This window comes from Callithrix jacchus, chromosome 9 (assembly GCF_049354715.1).
Source record: "Callithrix jacchus isolate 240 chromosome 9, calJac240_pri, whole genome shotgun sequence".
In the NCBI taxonomy this organism is placed as follows: domain Eukaryota; kingdom Metazoa; phylum Chordata; class Mammalia; order Primates; family Cebidae; genus Callithrix; species Callithrix jacchus.
The window spans coordinates 104,664,949-104,687,415 of record NC_133510.1 but is presented as its reverse complement, the minus strand read 5'-3'; the positions used below and the strand labels follow the sequence as shown (position 1 = coordinate 104,687,415).

Here is a 22,467-nt window from a genome sequence, read left to right as displayed (position 1 = left end):
TCCACCACAGTAAACACAGTGGCACTCAATCAATCACCCACCACATCCATATGTGGTCATGGAGAGTTCTTTATGTGGTTATCTCAGGAAAATCACAGGCTGAGGAAGACACTACCCACCAAAGAACACCCCTGATAGGGAGAGAAATCTTAATGCCCCACAGATTTAAGCCTTATAACCCTTGGTGACAGATACAGTTATTGTTAACTGTGTAAGGTAACTCTTTAAGGGGAGAGGCCGTGCCCCCGCAATGGAACAGTGAAGAAACAACCCAACCATTATCACCTTATGCTGACAACTAGAGACGCCCAAATTGGACAGGGCTTATTTCGATAAGAATACAACAGACATCATGGAGTATAGACCTTTTATTTGATCTGAGCTTCTATGGGTGAAGGTGAAGATGTTTCACTACAGGTAAAAGAAGGAAATACGGTAGTAGCAATGATGGTTCTGACTATCATAGCAGTTTTCTTGGCATGTATTATTAATATTACACTAGGTGAGGAGGTGAGCAGTGGTTGTTACATCCCTTATATTGAGGGAAATGTCATCAAAGTTTATCTGAAATATGAGGCATTTAATACCTTATGCCAGACAAGATTTCTGTGTTTACTGCTTTAGGGGGAAAATGCTTGAGATCTTTCCAAATGTTAGGCCCTGTTCTAAGCATTTTACATGTCCAGGTGTGGTGGCTCATGCCTATAATCCCAGCCCTTTGGGAGGCCAAGGCAGGCAGATCACTTGAGGTCAGGAGTTCGAGACCAGCCTGGCCAACATGGTGAAACCCCATCTCTACTAAAAAAAAAAAAAAAAAAAAAATTAGCCAGGTGTGGTGGCGGGCACCTGTAACCCAGCTACTCAGGAGGCTGAGGTAGGAGAATTGTTTGAACCCAGGAGGCAGAGGTTGCAGTGAGCTGAGATCACACCACTGCAGTCTGGATTGGGCGACAGAGTGAGACTCTGACTCAAATAAAAAATAAGATAAAATAAGCACTTTACCTGATTTATTTCAGTTAATTCTTACTGAGATCCAATGAGTTGATATTGTTTTATTTACATACAAATGAGAAAATAGAGGCATAAAAAGTGTAAGTAACTCAGTTTATGGTGCAGATGGAATTTGAGCTGTCTAGAATGTTCTATGAATAGTATAATTTGTTTATCTCACCATGTTTAATAATGAGTATAATTTAAGCTGCATAAAGAAAAAGCCAAGATACATACTACCTGCATAACAACTCTAAAGGCATCTAACTCTAAACATGACAAAATGTAGAATTGCACAAATGGACAAATTTTTAGTTATAAGTAGAGCATTCTCTTCCAACATTCATGAAAATTTTTGGAAGGCAAATTATATTACCGGTTGCAAGCAAAGTAATTTATAAAGAGTTTTATACTGTAATTGAGTAATTTATAAAGCGATCTGGTATTATTCAGAGAAAGATTTGGACGATTTTAGAAAAGAATTATATTTAGACAATAGCTAAATACATGTAAAAAATGAATAGAACAAAATCATAAGATGTAACATCTGACATATTATTAATTTCTGACATATTAACATCTGACATATTATTAACGTAATTTTAGATGCTGCCCTGATGTGCCAAATTGGCCTAAAAAGAATTCCTAAGGGTGTATAAAAGGGCAAGTCTTATCAAAGTGGATTTAGACTTGAAAGGCATAATGAAAGTCAGATTACAGATAGCTTCATGTGAACTCATTTTAGAAAGAGAAATAAGCGTGAGATTGAATGATCCTGGTCTTTGCCTCTGCCAAATCAATCAGTTCACACCCCAATCTGATGGGACCTAAAAGTTTATTTTGGAACTGTACATTAAAGCCTGTAATACTCTGTCGCATGAATGGGAACATCCTGAAATTTGGCCTGTGGTCTATCTTTGGGCTGTCTAAAACAAATGTACTCTTTTGTAAATTAAAACTGAGCCTATTCACACAGAGTAGAATTGTGACAAGACAGTATCATCACTTTGATTTTGGGGGGCGTCTTTGGAAAAGACTGCAGGACAAGCCCCCTTCTTATCTGGTTATGACATAATTTGCATACATGTAGAAAATTAGGTGACAAAGTCCTTTCTTCTTTTTCACAGTTTCATTTTCCTTAATTGCTATGCTCTCAAATATTAGGAAACCCCTTTTGAATAAACAATAGTTACTGCATGATTAACCTAACTCAGAACACTGTAATTCAGCTACTACCTTTCTGTGTATTTATCTGTTTCCCTAGGATGCAGTACTCTGAACAAACCAGGGATTCCAGAAAATACATCTGTTTCCATCAAGCACTAACATGGAATAAGAACAAAGAGGACGTGGCCACATGCTCTCAGGTACACACATGAAATTGAAATTTCCGTACTTATTTTTGATCACTAGAACTTTAATCCTATTCTTTATCATCTAACACACTCAAGTATGTCTAGAGATGAAGTTTAGAATTACCACAGAAGATATTGGCTACCAAGAGTATTTTGTGTCTCTTAATATAGTTTTCATAGACTAATTCAGGAGCAGTGAAGATAAAAATAGTCATTATTAATTATAACAAAAATTCTTCTGTGTGTCAATAAACAGCCTAAAAAGAATTTTTAAATGAAACAATTGCAATAATTTTAAACAAAAGTAACAAAAACGCTTCCTTGGGCTGGAAAAACAATAGTAGTAATTTCACAGCAGTCTCCTCTCATGACCATATAAAATTTAAAAGAAGAGTGTATTTGTTTACAAAAGTATTGCAAAAACATCATTTTATATTTATTCAAGTTTTTAAAGAGACCATTTATTTATTTGCTTTTATGTCCAAGCATTTTTTAAAAGCAACTTCAGCCTGGGTAATTAACTTCAACATTCATGTTTGATTCAGGGATACTTTGAAATTGCTGTAAATAATTGTGTGTGTATACAGAGCCTCAAAAAAATGTTTCAAGGCTGTGTCTCATGGCCAAAATAAAGTGAGTTGTTGAGAGCATAAAGGATTGTAAGTGCTTCATGTTTTCCACTCTCCTGGGTTCCCAGATGAGCTAGTGAGCCTAACTTCCACCTTTATCATTCCACAAACTCCCTGACCCCTGACCTCACTGTTTGAAAGGCCTGGGAACAAGAGGGAATTTCTTTAGATTTGCTGGGTGAGAAGTAAGGATACAACTTGTTTTTCCAAAGTCTTTTTAAAGCGTTATATTTAGGGCGCTTCAGAGGAAAGAATTGGCCAGTCCTTTATTTATCTTCCTAACAGGTGCAGTCGGAGCAGTCATAAAAGCAGGCTACTGAAAAAGAAGGATTCTGCCAAGTATTAAGCCCCTCTAGCACGCATTTGCCCTACAGTATTCCCTCTTACAACACAGAGCTCAAATATATGCCGTGAATCTTCAGCATAGCATGACAGTTTTTTTCAGGAGGAAAAAAATATGATGGCATTCATTCGTACAACTTCTTTATTTTCCATCCAAATCTTCAACTTGGCCTCGATGAACCATTTGAAGTCAAAAGGGAAGCAATTGCCCTTGATAAAATATCTCCTTCCTCCTCCCCTATTCCTTTCTCTTACTTTTCTGCATAAATGATTAACTTTTCCCCCAAGTTTTTTTTTTTTTTTTGAGACGGAGTTTCGCTTTTGTTACCCAGGCTGGAGTGCAATGGCACGATCTCGGCTCACCACAACCTCCACCTCCTGGGTTCAGGCAATTCTCCTGCCTCAGCCTCCTGAGTAGCTGGGATTACAGGCACGCACCACCATGCCCAGCTAATTTTTTGTATTTTTAGTAGAGACGGGGTTTCACCATGTTGACCAGGATGGTCTCCATCTCTTGACCACGTGATCCACCCACCTCGGCCTCCCAAAGTGCTGGGATTGATTACAGGCATGAGCCACCGCGCCTGGCCATTTTTTTCCCAATTTGAGGTAAGGGTGATATTTATATATAAGATGACCTTCCAAAGACAATTTTATTTTGATGTTTGAAATAGGCCATTCACTCTCATGCAGGTAGAAACTGAAGGTCAAAGAATAAATATGAGAAGGAGGTTTCCCGTCAAGGGAGCTCCTTTTCTGATGAATGACTAAGCCCTGACAAATGCTTAGAAATAGGCAAGAGGTGATGAACGCTGCTCTACATTCAGGTAGGTTTTGGGCTCAGCAGAACTTTAAAATGTCATGAAATCTCTAGAGATCCAAGGAAAAAAAGATACAGAAATGTCAAAAACCCTTATGGACCACCGCCCCCCGACAAAAAAAAAAAAAGCTGTTTTTTTTTTTAAACCATGATCCCATCTATTCCTACAGAAATGTAGACCAAGATAGATAAGAATGTTGTATGCTGATAGAGCAAAAGAATATCTGTAGCAACAAAGCCATGCCTTTGATTCCTGAAGTTATCAGAATGGCACCTTAAAATTATGGTCATAAAGGAACCTGTGTTTGGCCTTACGTTTGAGTTTTCAAGAAGGGATCTTGCATGGAAAATGAGAAAATGACAGTGATTCTCCTGAGATTTTTTTGAATGACACACAGGCACCGAAGAGGAACTTTTGCCTTTTTGGACAAGTAAAGTACATTAAATATAATAGGGTCTGATAAATCAGAAACAAAAAGTGAAATTCATGTTAAGGCCTCAACTCAGTGTTGTAGAGGAGAATTTTTCTGGGTTTTATAGAATCTGACAGTAATAGACCAGGCACGGTGGCTCACACCTGTAGTCTCAACACTTTAGAAGGCAGAGGCAAGTGGATCTCTTGAGCCCAGGAGTTCGAAACCAGCCTGGGCAACATAGTGAGACCCCCATCTCTACTAAAAATATAAAAATTAGCTGGGCATAATGGCATGCATCTGTGGTCACAGCTACTGGGGAGGCTGAGGTGGGAGGATCATTTGAGCCTGGAAGGCAGAGTTTCTGGTGAGCCATGATTGTACTACTGCACTCCAGCCTGGGTGACAAAAAAAAAATCTGACAGTTAACAGTTGTCCCAGGATGTAAAAGAACTAGGCTTTATGGTTTTAATCATTACATATTCCAGAGGTAAATTTCTGAGAAAAATTATATTTATGTGTTTAACAGCCATTCATGGTATTTTTTTTTTTTTAAAGATGGGGTTTCACCATGTTGGTCAGGCTGGTCTTGAACTCCTGACCTCAGGTGATCCGCTTGCCTTGGCCTCCAAAGTGCTTGGATTACAGGCATGAGCCACCACGCCTGGCCCATTCATGGTATTTTTTTAATGAACAGATATTCTGCCACAGAAGAAAGGCTGTTGTGATTGTCTAGTTTTGTGTTGATAAAACTTATTTTTGACTGGAAAAGTGAAATTTCCAGTGAAAGGTGATTTCTTGGCCAGGCACAGTGGCTTATGCCTGTAATCCCAGCACTTTGGGAGGCCAAGGTGAGCAAATCACCTGAGGTCAGCAGTTTGAGACCAGCCTGGCCAACATGGCAAAACTCCGTATCTGCTAAAAATACAAAAAGTAGCCAGGGAAGGTGGTGGGCACCTGTAATCCCAGCTACTCAGGAGGCTGAGGCAAAAGAATCACTTGAACCTGGGAGGCGGAGGTTGCAGTGAGTGGAGATTATGCCATTGTACTCCAGCCTGGGTCACAGAGTGAGATACTATCTTGGAGAAAAAAAAAAGGTGATTTCTGATTTCTTTACACAGTAGGAACCAGGGACAATTAACTGAAGGGCACTTACTTGTACTCAATTAATAACTGTTACAAAAATGAACATATCAAAGACATCCTGGGACATCCCCACAAATCTGAAGCTTCCTACAACATCCTCCCAATTTTATCAGAATAACTTAAGTGTGCTGGGCCTTAGGTTCTGCAAGAATTCAAAGTGGTATAAGGTAAGTTTTTTATCTAGAACTGACAGTACAGATAACATAGTTTCCAAAGAATGCATAATATATAAGTGGTTACTCCTTAAGAAAATTACTTGCTTTCTCCAAAAGGAGTCACTGAGACACCCAGCATATTTCCAAGAGTCTAAACAAGAACTGTTGACTAATGATGACTTCCTTGAACTTCCTCCTCGAGATCCAAAGTTACATCTGTTTTTCCTCCTTCTTGGATGAACCAGCTCTCCCAAGATCCAAGAAGAAAACTCCTAAGATCCAAGAAGAAAACGATAGGCTGGGAGATAGTTGAGTGAGACATTTTTTGTACCTTTAGGTGCTGAAAACTCAGCCTCTTTTGAGGCATCCTCCTGGATCCTAGGAGGGCCAAACCAGCCCATGTGTCCTATCAAGATTCACAGCAAGTGGTCATGTCCTTCCTGGGCATGGCTTTCTGAGCTGTGGGAAGAGTTCAGAAGACCCATATGGGCTGGAGGAGCCTGTTCTTTGGGAGGGTTTCTGCAGACAGTTTGAAATGACTCTGAAGAACTAGTTCAAGGCCATGTTTTGTTTTTTAGAGGGATGCTTATATGCAGTCAGACTAATCCCAGTGAAAATGAAATCACAGGAGGAGAAGAAAGGACCAGAATAGTTCCTGACTTGCCCTACTCCTTATTCTTCTGATGTAGACAATATGAAAATGCAATTATTTCACTAAGGAAAGCTCTTCAAAGTACAGTTCCTTTAATAATCAGTTCTGCTGGTAAGGGAACCAAAAAATCTCTGTACTTCCTCAATGGATTTTAAATATATCAGTAACTCTTTTTGCCCCACTCCCCATCATCCAAATTTAAACTAACCAAAGAATTTGTGGGTATAAAATTACTTTCCTGGGTGGAGGAGCTCCTACACAGAATAGCAAAGTACTTTTATAGCAAAAGAAGATCATGGAGTCTTTGGTATCCTTGCTGATTTATTCAGAAAAGAAATATATGTATTGGGGGGTTGGGGGCCGAAGTTAAAGATATGTTTTACTCTTTGCAGTTCTACAATTTCATTCCCTGTAAAAGCACAGTGAATCAGACTTGAGTTGTCAAATGAAAAGTAAACGTCATCACCTCTAGCAATCAGAATAATTTAAATAGTTTTATTGGCTCTTACAGCCTGTCACCTTATTTATTGGTTTTTCAGCTTTCTTCTCATTTTCAATTAGGCTTTAAAACAACAAATGCAAAATCATTCACTAAATTCAGGATAATTAAAACAATATTGTGTTTCCAGTTTGGAAACATGGTAGAATGCATTTCATCTGGGTACACTTCGGAGAGGTTAAAGTGACAGAGCGGATAAAAAGGACACTTAATACACATGTAAATCATTTGCATTACAAATAAGATACTTCAGCAGGGGTTGGACTCCCTGCCTGACAGTCAGGATTAAGTTCCCATATTAATGCATGCATTTGGTGTGGTTATTTTGGGTGGAAGACTTCATCCATCAATGCCCTCTGCCACTAAGTAAGGCCAACCTGTAAACTGATCACCAGAGCCTGTCAACACTGGTTACTTAATTATATAAAGAAAATATATTTAAAAGACTTTTGATAATTTGGTTAGTATTTCAACTTTGCGTTCAACATGTAACTTCTTTTTCAAGTTTCCTCAAAATAATGGTTAAAGCATTTTTAAGAATTAAAAAATGAAAACTATTACTATTTTTATGTTTCCTGCTCTTGTTTTCTTTTATTTGCAGAAGGAAAAAATAAAGTTTCAGCAAGCACTAATGAAGACTAATATAAATGAAATAATATTTTTAAAAGATATTATTAAAAAACTCAATGTATGCATACTATTAATTTGTACTTTTATTATTTATTTTCATCATTACTAATTCCAATTTACTTCTGTTACCAATTAGTGTTTTAATATACTAATTGTTTTTTATAGAATGGATAAACTTTATTAGAGAAAACACTTCTTCTTCTAAGGAAGAATATGTTTATACTTTCAGCTTAACTATTCTTAAAGGGCTACATATTATGAAATTCTCTATAATAAAACTCATGAAAAAACAATCTATTCATGATATTCAGAGATATCCCTTTTTACCAGGTGTTTGATTTTCTTTCCATGCAGAAATTTCATAATGAACTTCCAAAGGCACTGATAAGAACAACAACAACAAAACCTTCACTGAGCAGATATGTTTTAATATCAATTAATAGATGAAACAAATGAAAGAACCTAGAATCTGAATGTATGTTTTAAATATCTTTCCACTAAAAAAAATAGCAAATCTGGAAATAATGTCACAAATTCTTTTTTGGAATCTTGATCATTTGAGGAAATATTTTAAGTCTTCAACTCTCTGCAAATTGCAAATACATGCTGAAAAGATTTGTGATTAAACTAAGAAAATTTGATTGAAAATCTAATCTGTTTACTGTCAGCAATTAACATCCTTAAATTATGCTTTAAGGATTCTTTACAATTGAATGATAGAATTATCATCAGTTGATAATTTTACTCAATATTCCTTTAGAAACCATCGTGTCCAATAAAACTTTTCAATTCATTATACTTTCTCTGTAATTTTCCTCTGATCTGTTTACTCTAAAAGATCTTTTCCTTAAATCATAGTGATATTATTATTTTCTCATCTATTTAAGAAATCAGTTATTTGTTTGAAGATAAATACCAAAATAAACACACTTTATTAAAGAGTACAACAAAAAGATTTCTGTATAAGTCTTACCCTCTTTCTTAGTGGGTTCTGGCATGGCCACAATAAGATGTTATTCTTTAAAGAGTTTTCTCCCCTCCACGACTAGTTGACAGAAACCCCACAGGCAGGCGAGAGACAGTGCCGGTCGATGTGACAAGCAGTTGGGGAGAAACCCAGTGCTTTTATACTGCCTCTGAACATCAATCATGATGGCACCTCCCTTTCTTCAGCACAAAGATGCAGGAACTTGACATCTATGGGGACCTTTCTCACATCTGTTGTCTGCACTCTGCTCTCTCGCCTACTGGAAGGAATCTCCTGCCCATCTCATGTGGCTGATGAGAACACCTCTAACTTTCTAAATTCAGCTGCGGCCTCGTGCTCTGTCTTGCTCTTCTCTCTCTGACAGATGCATGTGCTGACTCAGGAGTGCAAAAAATTTGCTGGATGATAAAAAATATCAAATTGAAAATCATAATATGCCAATCCAACCAATACCTTAATTTTCACTAAGATTAGACAGAAAAGTCTCTGTATTCAGGTAATCATTTTAATGTTCCAATTAGCTTTACATTTTCATCATTCCTTAATTATTGCATTTATTTTTTTTCTTATTTCTTAGTGATATGCCAGTATTAGTTTTTCAAGCCAGATCTCTATGTTAAATAACTTGTCTCGTGTTCTTCTCTAAGAATAGCAAAGATTTCTATTAAGGGATACTCTGCATTTGCTTTTTTTTCCAAACACATCATGTTTTCCAAATTACAGGACATATAAAATAATGAGGCAGTGATGCATTCTACAACATGGATGAAGCTCGAGAACATCACACTAAGTGAAAGAAGTCAGTCAGACGTACAAACATAGACTATGAAATAATAGATCATGGCCAGGTGCAGAAGCTTGCACCTGTAAATCCAGCACTTTGGGAGGCCAAGGTGGGCGGACCCCTGTGGTCAGGAGTTCAAGACCAGTCTGGCCAACGTGGTGCAACCTTGTCTCTACTAAAAAAAAAAAAAGTACAAAAATGAGCTGAGCTTGGTGGCAGGGCAGGAGAATCACTTGAACCCAGGAGGCAGAGGTTGCAGTGAGCTAAGATTGAGCCATTGTACTCCAGTCTGGGCAACTCCATCTCAAAATAAATAAATATCACACATTGTACAATTTTGAGAGTGAAACTGCATCTCAAAATAAATATCACACATTGTACAATTCCACTTATATGAAATGTCCAGGATAGGCAAATCCATGTGGTGAGAAAGTATATCAGTGTTTGCCAGGGGCCTGAGGGAGGTAGAATTCGGAGTGACTGCCAGTGGATACGGGGTTTCTTTTGGTCATGATGAAAATGTTCTGGCATGAGTTAGTGGTGATGGTTGTACAACTTTGTAAATATATTAAAAACCACCGAATTATACACTTAAAAATATATATGGAGGCTGGGTGGCTTGGGCCTGTAATCCCAGCACTTTGGGAAGCCAAGTTGGGAAGATCACTTGAAGCCAAGAGTTTCAGACCAGCCTGGGCAACAAAGCAAGACCCTGTCTCTACAAAAAATAAAAATAAAAATATATGGGATGTGGGCAAAGAAAGTCAAATAGACTAGTAGCTATTGTTTTGATTCCAGATGGTAAATAGAGGGCACCCAAATCTAACTTAAGATGTTGCAACACTGTAGTAGATGTAGTCACTTTCTCCCAAAATGTTCATGGAACTTATAGAGAAATAGGAACTACCAAGTCATCTACCTGAAGAAAACACCTTACTTTCTTTGTTCACATGCACTAGGACTAACCTGAGTTTATGTGAAAATACAACCACCCACATGCCTTTATCGGTGTGTATTTTCAAGATAATTTTCAAAAAACTTTGATTGATTTGTATTGAAGCAGCCACACTGTCTCGTCTAATTTCCCTTGTGGCTGAGAGTGCAGCTGGTCAGACTTAGCTCTACCAAATTCTGTGCCAAGCTGACTTTTCATATAAGGGTGGAAACTCGACTGAGAACTTAATAGCATCATGGTTTAGTTATGTGGCAGGGAGGGGGAGGAAGCCAGTCAAGATGGTAATGAACACTTTTTATAAAGAAAGCCTCTCCTTAACCACATAATACTACTGAGCACGTTGTTGTACTTTTAAAAGACGTTCCTTTGCTGCTAAGTCCGCTCTAGGAATATCAATTAATAGATGAAACAAATGAAAGAACCTAGAATCTCAAGTCGGTCTCTTGGGTTCTATTTCTGGATCTATCATTAACCATCTTAGTTGCTTAAAGAAAATCAAGTGGACTTTCTGGGCTTCAGTTTCTTTTTGTGTAAAATGAGGGGCTGAAAAAAATGATCTTGGAGGCTCCTGATAGTTTTAACATTGTGATTCTGTTTGGGAAATTTCTAAGAGAGAATGGTTTTTTCAGCATTCCCAGCACACTGAATACCACATATGAAATGGACATAGGGCAGAGTGTCATGTTGCATAAGAATGTTTATAGTGAAGGGCAGATTTCACACATGCCACAAAAGAGGTGCTATGCCATCACTGGCTTCTGCAGAAACCCCACTGGGTTTTTTAATACACTGATCATCTTACTGACATGAACATATGCCAGGAAATATTGCAATCCACATAGAAAGTATTTTATGACCTGGGGAAGTTTTTGGTAATAAAGGAATTAATTATGAAAAGGCAAAACATTATTATGGGAATTGGAAGTACAGACAAATTCTAGGACAAATGATTGTACAGTGTATCAGGTAGTTAACGTAAAATTTTAAATTAGGATAAGTAGACTTTCGTAATTTTCCTAGGGCTATATTGTTTTAGGAATACATAACCCCTATTTCAGATCTTATGCATTCATCTAGAAGATTGCAGATGCCTTAACTGTACTCTCAGGAAAGACAGGGGGATGGTCAACAGGTTTTTCTTTTGCTAAATGCTTTATTGGATTTTCCTTATTGTATTATTGAGGATGAGGTTTGTTTAAATACAACACAAAACCACAAAATACTAGCAGTTGAATCAAGATAGAAGTATTTCTCCCTCACACAAAGCAAGTCCAAAAGCAAATGGCTTAGAGTTACGCAGTGGCTTCACAGTATCTCTAGGAAACCAGACTACTTCTTCCTGCTCTACCATCCTCCTGGTAACCTCGCAGTCTAAAATAGTTGCAAATACTCTAGCCATTACATTCCTATTCCAGGCAGGAATTCATTTTCTAGTTTCTTAAGGTATACAGTTATTAATTTGAGATCATTCTTTTTTAATGTAGGTGTTTATTGCTATACATTTTCCCCTTCACACTGTTTTCACCACATTCCAAACAGTATGCTTTTTACTTTTGGTATGTTATAATTTTGCTTTCATTCAATTCTTAGTATTTTCTGATTTTCGTGGTGATTTCTTCTTTGATGTTTTGGTTGTTTAAAAGCATGTGGCTTGATTTCCATATATTTGTGAATTTTCTAGTTTTTCTTCTGTTATTGATTCCTAGTTTTATTCCATTGTAGTCAGAGAAGATATGTATGATTGAAATTTTTAGAAATGTATTGAAACTTGTTTTCTGACCTCACATATCATCTACCCTGAAGAGTGTTCATGTGCACTGAGAAGAATATGTATTCTGATGCTGTTGAGTAGAGAATTCTACATATGTCTGTTAAGTCTAGTTGGTTTATCATGTTGTTCAAGTTCTCTATTTTCTTACTGATCTTCTGTCTAGATATTTTATAGATTATTGAAAGTGGGGTGTTGAAGTCCTTAACTGTTATTGTAAAGTGGTCTATTTCTCCCTTCGATCCTGTCAATGTTTGCTTCATGCATTTTGGGCACTGCTGTTTGGTGTATATGTGTTTATAATTGTTACACATTTTTTATTGACCCATTTTATATTGTTATTTTCATCTCTTGAAATAGTTTTTTAATTAAAATCTATTTTGTCTGATATTTATAATTAACTCTGTAGCTTTCTGACAATAAATAATATTCAACCATGAATAAATAAACTGTTTGGAAAAAATCATTTTCTGCCTCAAGGATACATTTCTCATAAAATATTATTTTGTGGAGACAGATCCAAGATGGCTGATTACTAGCAGCTCAGGATTGTAGCTCCCAGTGAAAGTGCAGAGAACAAGAGGACGCCACACTTTCAGACAAATTTTTGTTGCTCACAGATCAGGAGATTCCCAGAAGAGGAGCCCCATGGGTCGCCAACACAACTCTTGTGGCTGGTGCAGCAGTTCTTGGTGCAGGGTAAATGGAACTGGGTCCCCTTTTGGTCGACATTTGGAGCTCTGGGAAGGCAGAGTCACCTATTCAACTGATTGAAAAAGGGACTCAAGAAGGAAGCCAGACCGCAGATTCCCAGGCAGAAAAGCACCATGAATCTTGATGCCGCTGTTTTAGCCGGTGCAGTGGGTTGCTCAGATTTCAGCACTGGGAATCAACAAGTTGGACGTCCACTCAGAGACCTAATTTGAAAGTCGGTAATTACAAAGATGACAGGTGGATAAATTTACAATGATGGGAAGAAAACAGTGTAAAAAGGCTGAGAATACCCAAAATCAGAATGCCTCTCCCTCTACTGGGGATCACAGTTCCTCATCAACAAGAGAACAAGGCCTGATGGAGAATGAGTGCGTACCATTAACAGAATTAGGCTTCAGAAGATGGATAATAAGAAACTTCTGTGAGTTAAAAAAACATGTTGTAGCCCAATGTAAAGAAACTAAGAACCCTGAAAAAAGGTTTGACAAAATCCTAACGAGAATAGACAATTTAGAGAGGAATATAAGTAAATTAATGTTACTGAAGAATACAATATGAGAACTCAGTGAAGTATGCACAGGTTTTAATAGTCGAATTGATCAAGCAGAAGAAAGGATATCAGAGGTCAAAGACCAACTTAATGAAATGAAATGAGAAGACAAGATTAGAGAAGAAAGAGTAAAAAGGAATGAGCGAAGTCTTTAAGAAACATGGGACTATGTGAAAAGACCTAATTTACATTTGATAGGTGTACCTGAATGTCATGAGAATGAATCCAAGCTGAAAAATATTCTTCAGGATATTATTCAGGAAAACTTTCCTAACCTAGTAATGCAGGACAATACTCAACTCCAGGTAATACAGAGAACACCACAAAGATATTCCTCAAGTAGAGCAACTCCAAGACACAAAATTGTTACATTCACCAGGGTTGAAATAAAGGAGAAAATTCTAAGGGCAGCTAGAGAGAAAGGTCAGGTTACCCATAAAGGGAAGCCTATCAGACTCACAGCAGATCTTTCAGCAGAAACCCTACAAACTGGAAGAGAAGGGGGTCAATATTCAATATCCTTAAAGAAAAGAATTTTCAACCCAGAATCTTATATCCAGCCAAACTAAGATTCATAAATGAAGGAAAAATAAAAATTTTTATAAACAAGCAAGCACTCAGAGATTTCATCACCACCAGGCCTGCTTTACAAGATCTTCTGAAAGAAGTATTATACACAGAAAGGAACAACCAGTATCAGTCATCCCAAAAACTTACCAAAAGGTAAAGAGTATCTCCATAATGAAGAATCCATATCAACTAATGGGCAAAAGCCAGCTAGCATTAAATGACAATATTAAACTCACAAATGTCAATATTAATCCTAAATTTAAAAGGATTAAATGCCTCAATCAAAGACACAGGCAAATTGAATAAAAAGTCAAAACCCATCACTATGCTGTATCCAGATCCATCTCATAAGCAAGGACACACAAAGACTCAAAACAAAGGGTTGGTGGAAGACTCATCAATTAAATGGAGAGAGAAAAAAAAAACTGGAGTTGTATCTTTTGTCTCTGACAAAATAGACTTTAATAGTAACAAAGACTAAAAGAAACAAAGAAGGACATTACATAATGGTAAAAGGATCAATGCAACAACAGGAGTCAATGATCATAAATATATATGCACCCAATATAGGAGCACCCAGATACATAAGACAAGTTCTTAATGACTTATAAAGAGACTTGGAGACTCCTGCACAATAATAGCAGGAGACTTTGACACCACATTGTTAATATTCAACAGATCAACAAGGTGGAATATAACAGGGACATCTATAATTTGAACTCAGACCTGGAACAAGTAAACTCAGTGAATATTTATAGAATTCTTCACCCCAAGTCCACAGAACATACATTTTTCTCAGTATCACATTACACCTATTTTGAAAGTGACCACATAATTGGAAGTAAATCACTCTTCAGCAGTTGCATAGCATTTCACAGACTTAAATGAAATATGGGTTGGCTGTTTGTTATTTTCTTCCCTTATTCCTTCCTGTCTCTGCTGTTAAGCACAATTATCGGCATAAAAGAGGTTTTTAATACCTATTTTTAGATTGCATTCCAGCCTGGGCAATAGAGCAAGACTCCTGTTCTCTCCCCCCTTTCTCTTTCTTTCTTTCTAGAAGAAAAAGAAAGAATAAAATAAAATAAAATATTATTTTGTGCTGCTTAACGATTTATCAGTCAGTGTCATCTTTTATGTTGCCTTAATGGATTGTGTAAAATAATACTCATATCAATAACTTAATTTCAAATACATTAAAAAATACTTTAAATCCTTGCAGTCACAGAACAAAGGTTTTTAAAATTTTAATTTGTTTATCTTTTGAGACAGAGAAATATAATGTGAAAAGCTTTTTTAACTTTTAAGGCAAAAAGTTACTATGACATTTTTATTGCATGGGAGATATTTAAAATACGTATAGTTTTATTTTGATTTTTAATATCAATTTGTATAGAATGTTGGAAATTACAGCCTTTGCAACTATTTAAACTGGTTTTAGAACATTTTGAATATTAATTTGAAAGTATGTGAAAAATTACCTCCAAAATTTTAGAAGGTGTTATTATTCAGTTTGGGATGCCATAACAAAATAGCATAGGCTGGGAGGCTTAAACAACACAAATTTAGTTTTCACAGTCCTGGAGTCTGGAAGTCTGAGATCAGGGTGCCAGCATGTTCGGGTTCTGATGAAGGTCCACTTCCTGGGCTATAGGTCTCTGCCTTCTCACTAAGTCCTCACCACAGTGGGGAGAAACAGCGAGCAAGCACTTTGGTGTATCTTCCTTAAAGGGCATTAATCCCAACATGAGGGCCAGACTTCCATGACCTCTTAAACCTAATTACCTCTCAAAGGCCCCATCTCCAATACCATCACATTGATGGGTAGGGCTTCAGCATAATAATTTGGGGAGGGAACATAGTTCAGTTCATAGCAGGAAATATGTGAACAAAATAGCTTAAGACTTCTGTTCAGATGACTGATATGGTTTGGCTGTGTCCCCACCCAAATCTCATCTTGAATTGTAGTTCTCATAATTCCTAAACATAGTGGGAGGAACCCAGTAGGAGGTAATTGAATCATGGGCATGGGTCTTTCCTGTGCTATTCTCATGACACTGAATAAGTCTCAAGAGATCTGATGGTTTTATAAAGGGGAGTTCCCTTACACACGCTCTCTATGTAAATGTGATTTTGTTTCTCCTTTGCTTTCAGCCATGATTGTGAGGACTCCTCAGCCATGTGGAATTCTGAGTCCATTAAACCTCTTTCTTTTATAAGTTACCCATTCTTGGATTAGGGATCTAAGATGGTCAAATAGAAACAGCTCTGGATTGTAGTTCCCGGTGAAAACACAGAGGGTGAGTGATCACCACATTTCCAAACAAATTTTTACTGCCTACAAACCAGGAGATTCCTGGGCGGAAAAGCATCATGAGTCTCCAGTGCAACTGTTTCAGGCAGCACAGTGGGTCTCTGCACAAAAACTCACACAAATCCAGGCGCCGTTTCAACTGGCCACTGGAACACCTGGGAGACAGAGTCATATGTTCAACTGAAAAAAAGGGGACTGAAAAAGGGAGCCAGGTGATCTGGCTCGGCTGGTCCCACCCCTACAAAGACCAGCAATCTGAAATGCTCTGGATTTAGAGTTTCACAGCAAGTACAGTTGGACCCAGGCAATCCGCCATTACCAAGGCAGTCCACCATTACAGACATAGTCTGCCATTACTGAGCCAGACTGCCATTACCAAGGCAGTTCTAACTGTACTCCAATAAACAAAACTGCAAGGAAGTTCACATAGCAGCTGGGCAAAGCCCCCAGCAGCTCAACAATGCCTCTGCTGGCAGACTGTGACTAGGCTGCGCAGGGCATCTCTCAAAAAAGGCAGCAGAATGACAGAAACTTATAAATAAAGCCCCACCTTCCCAGGACAGAGCACCTGGGAAAAAAAGGTGGTTATGAGTTCCGCTGCAGCAGACTTAAACATACCTGCCCAGCAGCTCTGAACAGAACAACGGAGCTCACAGCTCAGTGCTTGCGATCCTGTAAGGGACAGACTGTCTCCTCAAGCAGCTCCCTGACCCCTGTATAACCAAAGAGACACCTCATAAAGGAGAGCTCAGGCTGACATCTGGCAGATATCCTTTTGGGACAAAGATAACAGAAGAAGAAACTGGCAGCAACCCCTACTGTTCTGCAGCCACTGCAGGTGATCCTCAGGCAAGCAGGGTCTGGAGTGGATCTCCAGCAGTCCTACAGCAGAGGGGGCCTGACTGTTAGAAGGAAAGCTAAGAAACAGAAAGAAATAACTTCATCAGCAATAAAAAAGGACATCCACTCAGAGACCCCATCTGAAAATCACCAACCACAAAGACCACAGGTAGATAAATCCACAAAGATGGGAAGAAACCAGTGCAAAAAGGATGAAAACACCCAAAACCAGAATGCCTCTTCTCCTCCAAGGGATCACAACTCCTTACCAGCAAGGGAACAAGGCTGGATGGAGAATGAGTCTGAGGCATTGACAGAAACAGGCTTCAGAAGGTGGGTAATAACATACTTTCTGAGCTAAAAGATCATGTTCTAACCCAATGCAAAGAAACTAAGAACCTTGAAAAAAGGTTTGACAAAATGCTAATGAGAATAAATAGCTTAGAGAGGAATATAAATGAATTGATGGAGATGAAAAGCACAACATGAGAACTTTGCAAAGCATACGCAAGTTTCAATAGCCAAATCAACCAAGCAGAAGAAAGAATATCAGAGATTGAAGATCAACTCAATGAAATAAAATGAGAAGGCAAGATTAGAGAAAAAAGAGTAAAAAGAAATGAACAAAGCCTCCAAGAAATATGGGATTATGTGAAAAGACCTAATCTACGTTTGATAGGTGTACCTGAATGTGACGGAGAGAATGAATCCAAGCTGGAAAACACTCTTCAGGATATTATCCAGGAGAACTTTCCCAACCTAGCAAGGCAGGCCAACATTCAAGTCCAGGAAATACAGAGAACACCACAAAAGTATTCCTTAAGAAAAGCAACCCCAAGGCACATAATAATCAGATTCACCAGGGTTGAAATGAAGGGAAAAAAAAGCTAAGGGCAGCCAGAGAGAAAGGTCAGGTTACCCACAAAGGGAAGCCCATTGGACTCATAGCAAATCTCTCAGCAGAAACCCTGCAAGCCAGAAGAGAGTGGGGGCCAATATTCAACATTCTTAAAGAAAAGAACTTTCAACCTAGAATTTCATATCCAGCCAAACTTAGCTTCATAAGCAGAGGAGAAATAAAATCCTTTATGAACTAGTAATTACTCAGAGATTTTGTCACCACCCGGCCTGCTTTACAAGAGCTCCTGAAAGAAGCACTAAACATAGAAAGGAACAACCAGTACTGGCCACTCCAAAAATGTACCAAATGATAAAGAACATTGACACAATTAAGAAACTGCATCAATTAATGGGCAAAACAACTACCTAGCATCAAAATGGCAGGATCAAATTCACACATAACAATATTAACCTTAAATGTAAATGAGCTAAATGCCCCAGTCAAAAGACACAGACTGGCAAATTGGATAAAAAGTCAAAACCCATCAGTGTGCTGTGTCCAGGAAACCCATCTCACATGCAAGGATACACATAGGCTCAAAATAAAGGGATGGAGGAAGATCTAACAAGCAAATGGAGAGCAAAAAAAGCAGCAGTTGCAATTCTAGTCTGATAAAATAGACTTTAAACCAACAAAGATCAAAAGAGACAAAGAAGGCCATTACATAATGGTAAAAGGATCAATACAACAAGAAGAGCTAACAATCTTAAATATATACATGCCTAATATAGGAGCACCCAGATACATAAAGCAAGTTCTTAATGACCTACAAAGAGACTTAGACTCCCACACAATAACAGTGGAAGACTTTAACACTCCACTGTCAATATTAGACAGATCAATGAGACAGAAAATTAATAAGGATATCCAGGACTTGAACTCAGACCTGGACCAAGCAAACCTAATAGACATTTACAGAACTCTCCACCCCAAATCCACAGACCATATATTCTTCTTAGCACCATATCACACCTATTCTAAAATTGACCACATAATTGGAAGTAAATCACTCCTCAGCAAATGTAAAAGAACGGAAATCATAACAGTCTCTCAGACCACAGTGCAATCAAATTAGAACTCAGAATTCAGAAACTAACTCAGAACTGCCCAACTTCATGGAAACGGAACAACTGGCTCTTGAATGTTGACTGGATAAACAATGAAATGAAGGCAGAAAAAAAGATGTTCTTCAAAACCAATGAGAATGAAGACACAACATACCAGAATATCTGGTACACATTTAAAGCACTGTCTAGAGGAAAATTGATAGCAATAAATGCCCACATGAGAATCAAGGATAGATCTAAAATCGACACTCTATCATCAAAATTGAAAGAGCTAGAGGAGCAAGATTAAAAAAACTCAAAAGCTAGCAGAAGACAAGAAATAACTAAGATCAGAGCAGAATTGAAGGAGATACAGACCCAAAAAGCCCTTCAAAAAATCAATAAATATGGGAGCTGGTTTTTTGAAAAGATCAACAAAATAGACAGATCACTAGCCAGATTAATAAAAAAGCAAAGAGAGATTAATCAAATAACTGCAATAAAAAACGATAAAGGGGATGTCATCACAGATTCCACAGAAATATAAACCACCCTCAGAGATTACTACAAACAACTCTACACACATAAACCAGTAAACTTGGAAGAAATGGATAAATTCCTGGACACTTACACCCTCCCAAGCCTAAACCAGGAAGAAGTAGAAACCCTGAATAGACCAATAACAAGGGCTGAAGTTGAGACAGCAATTAATAGCTTACCAACTGAAAAATCCCAGCTCCAGATGGGTTCATAGTCGAATTCTACCAGACATACAAAGAGGCGCTGGTACCACTCCTTCTAAAACTATTCCAAACAATCCAAAAAGAGGGAATCCTCCCCGAATCTTTTTATGAGACCAACATCATCCTGATACCAAAACCCCGCAGAGACTCAATGAGAAAAGAAAACCTCAGGCCAATATCCATGATGAAAATAGATGCAAAAATCTTCAATAAAATACTAGCAAACTGATTGCAACAGCACATCAAAAAGCTTATCCATCACGATCAAGTGGGCTTCATCCCGGGGATGCAAGGCTGGTTCAACATATGCAAGTCTGTAAACGTAATTCACCACATAAACAGAACCAAAGACAAAAAACACATGATTATCTCAATAGATGCAGAGAAGGCCTTCAACAAAATTCAACAACCTTTATGCTAAAAACTCTCAATAAACTAGGTATTGACGGAATGTATCTCAAAATAATAAAAGCTATTTATGACAAACCCACAGCCAATATCATACTGAATGGGGAAAAACTGAAAGTATTCCCTTAGAAATCTGGCACTAGACAAGGATGCCCTCTCTCACCACTCCTATTCAATATAGTATTGGAAGTTCTAACCAGAGCAGTCAGGCAAGAAAAAGAAATAAAGTGTATTCAATTAGGAAAGGAGGAAATCAAATTGTCTCTATTTGCAGATGACATGATTGTATATTTAGAAGACCCTACCGTCTCAGCCCCAAATCCTCTTAAACTGGTAAGCAACTTCAGCAAAGTCTCAGGATACAAAATCAATGTGCAAAAATCACAAGCATTCCTATACACCAATAACAGACTTAAAGAGAGCTAAATCAAGAACAAACTGCCATTCACAATTGCTACAAAGAGAATAAAATACCTAGGAATACAACTAACAAAGGATGTAAAGGACCTCTTCAAGGAGAACTACAAACCACTGCTCAATGAAATAAGAGAAGACACAAACAGATGGAGAAACATTCCATTCTCATGGTTAGAAAGAATCAATATCATGAAAATGGCCATACTGCCCAAAGTAATGTACAAATTCAATGCTATCCCCATCAAGCTACCAATGACCTTCTTCACAGAACTGGGAAAAACCACCTTAAAGTTCATATGGAACCAAAAGAGAGCCCGCATAGCCAAGTCAATTCTAAGCAAAAAGAACAAAGCTGGAGGCATTACCCTACCTGACTTGAAATTATACTACAAGTCTACAGTAATCAAAACAGCATGGTACTGGTACCAAAACAGAGATATAGAAAAATGGAACAGAACAGAGGCCTCGGAGGCAACATACACACATCTAAAACCATTTGATCTTTGACAAACCTGACAAAAAACAAGCAATGGGGAAAGGATTTCTTGTTTAGTAAATGGTGTTGGGAAAACTGATTAGCCATGTGCAGAAAGCAGAAACTGGACCCCTTCCTGACACCTTACACTAAAATTAACTCCAGGTGGATTAAAGACTTAAACATAAGACCTAACACCATGAAAACCTTAGAAAAAAACCTAGGCAAAACCATTCAGGACATAGGCATAGGCAAGGACTTCATGACTAAAACACCAAAAGCATTGGCAACAAAAGCCAAAATAGACAAATGGAATCTAATTAAACTCTAGAGCTTCTGCACAGCAAAAGAAACAATCATTAGAGTGAGCTGGCAAACTACAGAATGGGAAAAAATTTTTGCAATCCACCCGTCTGACAAAGGACTTATATCCAAAATCTACAAAGAACTAAAATAGATTTACCAGAAAAAAAAAACCAAACAAACCCATTTAAAAGTGGGCAAAGGATATGAACAGACACTTTTCAAAAGAAGACATATATGAGGCCAACAAACATATCAAAAAATGCTCATCATCACTGGTCATTAGAGAAATGCAAATCAAAACTACACTGAGATACCATCTCACACCAGTTAGAATGGCAATCATTAAAAAAATCTGGAGACAACAGATGCTGGAGAGAATGTGGAGAAATAGGAACACTTTTACACTATTGGTGGGAGTTTAAATTAGTTAAACCATTGTGGAAGACAGTGTGGCGATTCCTCAAGGATAGAGAAATAGAAATTCCATTTGATCCAGCAATCCCATTACTGGGTGTATATCCAAAGGATTATAAATCGTTCTATTATAAGGACACATGCACATGTATGTTCATTGCAGCACTATATACAATAGAAAACACTTGGGACCAACACAAATGGCCATTGATGATAGACTGAACAAGGAAAATGTGGCACATATACACCATGGAATACTATGCAGCCATTAAAAACGATGAGTTTGTGTCCTTTGTAGGGACATGGATGAACCTGGAAACCATCATTCTCAGCAAACTGACACAAGAACAGAAAATCAAGCACTGCATGTTCTCACTCATAGGCAGGTGTTGAACAATGAGAACACATGGACATAGGGAGGGAAGCATCACACACTGAGGTCTGTGGGGAGGGGCCTGGGGGAGGGACAGTGGGGGCAGGGAGTTGGGGAGGGATAACATGGAGAGAAATGCCAGATATAGGTGATGGGGATGGAGGCAACAAACCACATTGCCATGTATGTACCTATGCAACAATCCTGCATGTTCTTTATATGTACCCCAGGACCTAAAATGCAATTATATATATATATATATATATATAT

At 37.9% G+C, this 22,467-nt stretch overlaps 1 protein-coding gene and 1 long non-coding RNA gene across 33 annotated transcripts in view; one reads left to right on the top strand and one right to left on the bottom strand.

The window, feature by feature from the left end:
• Positions 1-8,729, bottom strand: part of MYBPC1 (myosin binding protein C1) — a 99,563-nt gene extending 90,834 nt beyond the window's left edge. For all 31 annotated transcript variants that reach the window (XR_013522049.1, XR_013522051.1, XR_013522050.1 and 28 more), the window contains exon 1: positions 8,605-8,729. Coding sequence is in view for 24 of the 31 variants with exons in the window: in XM_009004465.5 (XP_009002713.1) it covers positions 8,605-8,629 (25 nt within the window). In the remaining 7 variants the exon portion in view is untranslated. The remainder of the gene's footprint in view (positions 1-8,604) is intronic.
• LOC144577656 (uncharacterized) overlaps positions 1-12,592 on the top strand; it is a 50,942-nt gene extending 38,350 nt beyond the window's left edge. The window contains exons 2-4 of one of the 2 annotated variants that reach the window (XR_013522059.1): positions 2,255-2,357; positions 3,260-3,925; positions 5,968-7,564. This is a non-coding gene — a long non-coding RNA (uncharacterized LOC144577656). Of the gene's footprint in view, positions 1-2,254; positions 2,358-3,259; positions 3,926-5,967; positions 7,565-7,985 lie in introns of those variants that run through there. The other variant, XR_013522058.1, reaches the window with a different exon arrangement.
• Positions 12,593-22,467: the final 9,875 nt, after the last annotated feature.